The sequence below is a fragment of the Belonocnema kinseyi genome, chromosome 10, assembly GCF_010883055.1.
Source record: "Belonocnema kinseyi isolate 2016_QV_RU_SX_M_011 chromosome 10, B_treatae_v1, whole genome shotgun sequence".
NCBI lineage: Eukaryota > Metazoa > Arthropoda > Insecta > Hymenoptera > Cynipidae > Belonocnema > Belonocnema kinseyi.
In genome coordinates, this window is record NC_046666.1 from 60,569,414 (window position 1) to 60,576,616 (window position 7,203).

Here is a 7,203-nt window from a genome sequence, read left to right on the forward strand (position 1 = left end):
AAGTCATTTGATTCTGATTATGGTTATGATCATGAGGGGTTTGCTTTTTCATAGAGGAAGCTTTTTAATGGTAGAAGTATTGATTTTTTTATTCGTTTAATTAAGCGTTTCTCAATTGTAGAAAACCTCATACAATATTCTAAACAATTTTCTGGATATATATGAATATGTGTGGATGCCACATGTCTTTATAAAAACGATAATTGAGGAAACATATGCGCCATATGCTGATAGCGAGTTTGTCAGGTCTGTGGAAATACTATATAAAGGCAAATTTTGATAACGACTCCAAATATCCTCTATCTTGTCGAATATCAAAGTTATACGAGTGTCTCGCTTAAAAACTCTTTTTAAAAAGGTTTATCTTAAAATCGATTCAAATTTTAAGATGACAGAAAAAGTGGCAGTTGCTTTCTTACTGAGTAAGTCATTATCTATTAAAAATTACATTTTTCTTATGATAACATATTATACTCAAGAATCACAGTATATAAATTCTGGGTTTAGAAAGACCTGTTTTTACACATACAGTGAAGATTAAATAATTAATTATTAATAAATCAATTAAAATGAATAAATTATATGATATATGGTATGTTACTTTGAATAAGTAAAGTTTTATTTAATGATTATTCTTACAATGATTTTGCCTTCTTATTTTTATTCTAAATAATTGTATCTTGCTGAAATTTTGTAAAACGATAGAAAATCTTTCAGAACATTTTAAATAAATTTATTTTTATTTTTTACAGTCATAGCAGCGACCTGCTTTGCAATTCCTGTTGTTGAGGACGATAAGGTGAGTTTCATTTTACTAAGAACAGTTGTTTAAAATTTCTCTCATACCAGTAATTCTACTTATTTCAGTCATTTTTATTTCCCTCTGAATTAACATCAACGATTTGTGGATTATTTTACCCCATAAATATTCTGAGAAGGGCTTTTGGAGCTAATGTTAATAAAATAAAACTTTTTATATATTTTTACACCTTAAAATTCTCGTTGTTTACCATTCTTTTTATTTTTATTAATATCAATTTAATTATTTGTTAAACAAGTATAACAATTCAAATATTTGACTTTGTACTAATATAATACATGTTGAAATTTTTCAAAAGTGTCCCTAATATAGAGAATGAGCCATATACGTTATTTTTATTTCTGATATTTAAGATATTATCAATTCATCTTTTTTCCTAAACTCATAAAAATCAAATTATTATTCAATAAATACGTTAATGCATGTTGCTCAGATAGTAAACATACTTGATCCGTAAAAATTCTACTCTTACTTTTGCCAGTGCGCTCTATATAATTTAACACAAATTTCCATTGCATAGAATTTATACGTGATGAAAAATTATCAAACTCTAAAGAATGTGACCACTGCTAATTAGAATTATCTTATTTCTAGAACTTTCATACAGTCAATGTAAAAGATTTGGGAACTGTAAGTCCTCTCATAGAGTCGACCGAAACATGTCTAATACCATGCGATGTAAGTATTAAACCTCTAACAGGACATAATCATTAAAATCTTGCAAACAAAAAATTCTTATGAATAAATCAAATAATTCTTCTAGAATTGTCAAGACGACCCAATTTGCGCAACTGATGGTAAAACTTATGGATGTCCAAATGCATTGACCTGTTACCAAATGTGTGGAAAAAGTAAGAACTATTTCGATTAGAATAAACAATTTTTTCACAAACCTTCAAAAGGTTCAATGAATTTATTTAATAAAACGGATATTGTTTAGAAATATCATAATAACGTATACTTATAATTATTTCAGAAATTTATGTAGCATCTCATGGTCCATGTGAAGAAAAGGGTTCAGCTCCCCCTCCTGAAGAAAATGATCCATTGGCTCCTCCTAAAGAAGAATAAAACTATTAATATCCTGAATCTGAGGTGGAAATTTTTTAACATCGGGTGAAGCTTAAACCTATTAGTAAATTTTGGTGGTTCACAGCGCCAATGTATACATCTGCAATACATGAAATAAAACACTTAAGTGAGATAATTTGAATGGTTTTATCATTTCAGATAAAGATTGCAATTAGTGCCAACTCATGCATTTTTTTACGCAAATTATTATAATCCAGTGTAACCAGAAAATGTTATCATTTTCATATCAAAACACTTTTATATTTTTTTAAACTATGTTAGAAATAAAAACTGATGATTTCCAAATCTTTTGAATGCTAATGAAAAATATGTATATTTTGAATAATCCTAAGGCTTTTCAGCATTGTTCCTAATTTCAGAAGATAATCATAACTTAAGAGAATATTTAAATTATTCATATTTTTTCATTCTTACAAAATTGGCCAAATTTCGGGAACAATTTTTTAATTTCAAAGTTGTATTATGCTACTTTTCTAATTTCTTACATGGATAAAATACTGCGTATATAATGGCGCAATAATGTTTAAGCTTTTTAATGATACATAATGTTTACATCTGAAACGGTTTTGTGTATTCAGATAGAAAATTAGGCCATAACATACTGTAAGACGCGTACCCATTTTTTATTTCATGTTTGACTCTTAAACTGTCTTATGCATTCAAATAACGAATTATGACACACGATACTGAAATACGACGAATAAATTATTACACATTACAAGATTTTTAAATGATTTTTATATTTGCACAAGACCCCAATTTCATTCCAAATCTGAAAAAAGAAATTCCCTAATTTTGTATTTTTTTATTTTTCGATTTTAACAGGTGCCGGTTTTGACTTGAAGTTTCCCATGTAAAATGCATGGGGAAAAGTCACTTTTTTGTGTTTTTGGAATAATTTTTTAGGGTTTGAAAAAATGTGACGGGAAAGTATGAAGGCCTGTAGAGAATTATTCAACGAAGAATTTCATATATCATATATATGGGTTTGACTAATTTTTTATTATTTAAATAAATGTAATTTGTTTAAATATTTTCTTTCGAAAACTTTTTTTTTACTAAAAATTACTACTGTCAGTCTAGTGGAATATTCAATATTATTGATTCATTCATTTTCAATGATAAAAAAAAAGAAATTTGTTGACATAATTTCGTTTCAATGTTTTTTAAAATAAAAATTATTACTGTTGGTAAAGTGGAATATTTATCTGTAATTATTAATGTAAATTAATAATTAATTTAATAATAATTAATTTATCAGTAATAAAATATTTGATAAATATTCCACTGAAGAAATATTAATAATTTTTGATACAAACATTATTTACAGAAATTCCATTTGTTTAAACAATTAAAAATTAATGAAAAAATGTTAATAAATATTCCACTAGACCAATAGTAATAATTTTTAAGGAAAAAACGAAATTTCGAAAAAAATTGTTTAAACAAATCCCATTTGTTTAAATAATAAAACATTAATTAACCAATGTTAATAAATATTCTATTAGACTAATAGTCATAATTTTTAGGGGGAGAAACAAATTTTCGAGACATTTGATTCATTCTATATGTACAATAAAAATAAAATGTAAGAATTTAGGAACAATCGGGGTAGTGCTATAAAGATTCCTACTATAATAAGAGATGATGGCATTTTTGTATGTATTATCATAAATTTAAGAGAGCAAAAACTAGTATTTACGTGTAGAAAAAGTCTTATTTGCTGTTTGAAAATGGTGAGTGTGAAAAACTAACAATGGTCAATAACAAGTTTGGTAAAAAAATATCGTCAAAAGTAAGAATTTTACGTAACATAAGTTATAAGAGATGTACGAAATTTTATTATTCCTGAATAAGAATGTGTATTCAAACGAGTGCCGCTAGTAATACCTATAACTAGGATTTGCGAAAATTCTAAAAGACTATACTAAAACCGCCCGAAGGCTTCCGAGCTATTCCGTCTATAGCCGAGCTCGCGACGATTACACCATCTGACCGACTGTATTGGGCTCATGACTTGGGATTCCCTGCCAAATCTCTTTAATATTGCGTTTGTTTGTAGTACAAAAATGTGCGTAACTGGTGAAATTTAAATTAAAGTTTAAACCAACTTTGATTTGGAAATTTTTTGAGTAAACACTCAATAATTTACGCATGTAAAATAGAAGCTTTTGGCACTTTTCAATTGAAAATTTTCAATTAAGTGTAATTAAACTGCAAAACTTTAACCTTCACACTTTGATAAATTAAATTGTCTAAAGATCTCTGGATAAAAAATATGAATTCGCGCTATCGTTTTAAATTCTCTAAATTAAAAATAATCTTCAATTTCAACTTGCATTAATAAAAATATGAAGGAATGAAATATGTCCCTCTTCAAACTCAATAAAAACTTAATAAAAAAAAGTTTCTTTGGAAAATATAGATTGCAATGAATTTAGATCAACTAAAATGTGAAAGGTAAGATGGATTGACCTAGCCTTACTGATTAATCCAGTGAGTCAGTCCAGTATAAAATATTCAAAATCTAATTTGAATTTTTATCAAAAATAAATTAATATCTTTTAAATTAATTGTAGAACACAAAACAAATAAATACGATCGACCCTAAGGTCAATTGAAAAGCAGTAAAGATATCATCTATCTATGTCCTAAAATGAGTGCCTCTTCGTATTTAGAAAAACTTTAAAAAACGAATTTCCTTCCTTCTCATTAGAATTTTCTATATTTTTTAATTATCCTCTTCTAATTAAAAAAAAAACGAAAATAAAAAATTCTTTCCTCAAACACAATGAAAATCTTATTATGTCAAGGTTGATAAAAATGTTAAAAATACAATACTTCACATCTATCCACACAATAACAATGTAAACCTAAAAAAGTTCCTTTTGCAATTGGAAAGAAATTAAATAACAAAATTAATTTTAATTTTTTTCAACTTTGGTCTTTTCAAATTAATAATTTTCAATTGTTACTTAACGTTACAATAACAATTGTAACGTTAAAAGTTTAAATGTTGCACTCTGAAATTTTTACCATTCAAGGTTTTCTATTGCAAACGAATCAGTTTTAAATGTTTACTTTTGAATATTTAATGTATAATTGCTCAATCAGACATTTTATTAATTAAAAATTTTCGATCTGAATGGGTTAAAAATTGAATATTTCCGACTGAAACAATATTTAAATAGGAATTTACATAAAATAAAATCTCCTAATTAATGAATATATTAATTTTAAGTTATTTTTACATTAAAATTAGTTTATAAAGTTTGAATCAGACAATTTAATTTTTTTTAATTCTTTCAATTGGAAAATTTAAGTTTAAAAATGACGACCTAAAACGAAAAATTGTAAAATAAAAGATTTTTGAATTAAGCGTTGAAAATTAAATGATATGATATTTGTGATATTCCAAATGATTTGATAGATGGTTCTTCTGAAAATTTGTGAAATTCCTTGCGAATAAATAAATTCACAATCATACTCATTTTTCAGCTTTTTCCGGTCTTCAAAAATTCCCAGTCATTTCCCGGATTTCGGTCCAGCGTCTACCCCACAAATGATAAGTTAAGAAAGCTCTAGATATAGATTATTGGGAAGATAAAATGCAATGAATGATAGCTAGTGTTATTTGAAGAAAAATGTTGTTATAGGATTATTTCCTTCAAAATTTAGACACTAGAAAAGTCGTGGTATCTAATAGAAAATTGAATTACATTCTGTGTCTACTCTAAGAGTAAGTAAAATATTAAAAATTTAAAATTGCGTAGAAAATTCAAAATTTAGCAGGTTCACATTGCCATATTTATTATTTTATTTTAATTACTTTAAATAATGAATAGTTAATCAATATTATTTCATTTTAATTTTGAAATGAAATATTCAACATTTTTGTCTGATAGAATTGCACATTTTTCAGGAGGTTCGAAGAGAATTTCTTTCTGAATATATTTTACTGAAAATATGAATATGTTAAACATGCTCCGAATTTTAAGCAACTATTAAAATAGTGAAAAACAATTTACAACAAATAATGAGGAAGCTCATTTTTCTCGTAGGGTGAAGTAAGTTAGAGTTCAATATATTAAAGGCATTTTCCGTTAAGAGTTGGATTTTTTTATTGGTAATTATAACTTTCCTAAAAGCTTGTACCATCAGGAAATTTTTTGTCCTTCTATAAAGTTACTTTTATGAATTAAGAAGCACTATTAGATTTCTTTTACAAAAATTATACCGTTCCTATACAGTTATATATTTATAAGAACAAAGAAAAAGATTCTTCATAATTAACTTGCGTAATTGTTCTATACTTATTATAGTGGTCTAAAAAATATCCTTATTTTTTCTTCTTTAATGTTTTTTTTTTCACTTTAGGATAGAAAAACGATAAAATGAATATGTACTGAAGTAAAATTATAAATTAATGGTGAAAATTAAAAAAGAAATTTTGTGCAAAAATAGACTTGAGGGATCCCTAAATTTTTTTTTATTAATAATGACAATATTCAGGGGACATTTTGACATCAAAAGGAACAATTTGTAGGGCAGATATTTTTGGAAGTATACTTTTATGGACCACGTTTTATTTATTCCTACTTTCTTATCCTTTTTAATAAACTTAGTTAACTACCATTATAACATTTACAGATGGATAACGGAAGGTTTTTTTAAAAGTATTATGTAATACTTTTTATGGGATCTAGAATCAGAATTGCTTTAAACAATGTGATATTTAATGTTTGTGTGGCTCATTATTCAGGAAAATTTTACCTTGGGAAAATATATAGATACCTGGCATCAACCTAGAATTTTCAGGGAATTTTTTTACAGAATTTGAGTAGACGCCCTGAGATAATTCTAAGGATATTTTTAAATATTTGTATTGATATCTTTCGACATATAAAATATCTACAGAATATATCGATTATTAGTACAAATTTTCGCGATTCTTTCTCAAGTGAGTTAATAATTATTTTTCATTTTATAAAATAAAATTTAATAACTGAGAACCCTGAACTGTCGCCTAATACAGAAAAACATATTTTTTAAATTATTCTGTCTGTCTGTTAGTCTGTAGATTTTTAGTTTGTCAGCACGATAACTTTCGAAACGGCTTAAAGTTTGGCTTAGCCTTTGGTATATTTTTAAGTCTTCTTATTTCTCTCGTGTGTGGGGTTTCAAAAAAATTAATTTTTTTATGCATAACAAAAATGGCAAATCAGAAAGTACACTTTTTCATTCTAAAATTTCACAGCATTTTAAAGATTCTCAAATATTTAAATGTATTT

General features: G+C 26.0%; 1 protein-coding gene and 1 long non-coding RNA gene across 2 annotated transcripts in view; one reads left to right on the top strand and one right to left on the bottom strand.

The window, feature by feature from the left end:
• Positions 1-292: 292 nt before the first annotated feature.
• On the top strand, positions 293-2,027 carry LOC117181811. Its single transcript, XM_033374782.1, has 5 exons — positions 293-422; positions 753-799; positions 1,415-1,498; positions 1,584-1,671; positions 1,797-2,027. Exons 1-5 carry the CDS (start codon positions 389-391, stop codon positions 1,889-1,891), a joined length of 348 nt encoding a protein of 115 aa, XP_033230673.1. The 5' UTR covers positions 293-388; the 3' UTR covers positions 1,892-2,027.
• Positions 1,675-7,203, bottom strand: part of LOC117181813 — a 38,014-nt gene continuing 32,485 nt past the window's right edge. The window contains exon 3 of the long non-coding RNA XR_004468177.1: positions 1,675-1,877. This is a non-coding gene — a long non-coding RNA (uncharacterized LOC117181813). The remainder of the gene's footprint in view (positions 1,878-7,203) is intronic.

Coding starts and splice junctions, on each gene's coding strand:
- LOC117181811 (XM_033374782.1), top strand. CDS start 389: ATGACAGAAAAAGTGGCAGTTGCTTTCTTACTGA. Junction 800..1,414: donor CTGTTGTTGAGGACGATAAG/GTGAGTTTCATT, acceptor TCTTATTTCTAG/AACTTTCATACAGTCAATGT. Junction 1,672..1,796: donor TTACCAAATGTGTGGAAAAA/GTAAGAACTATT, acceptor TAATTATTTCAG/AAATTTATGTAGCATCTCAT.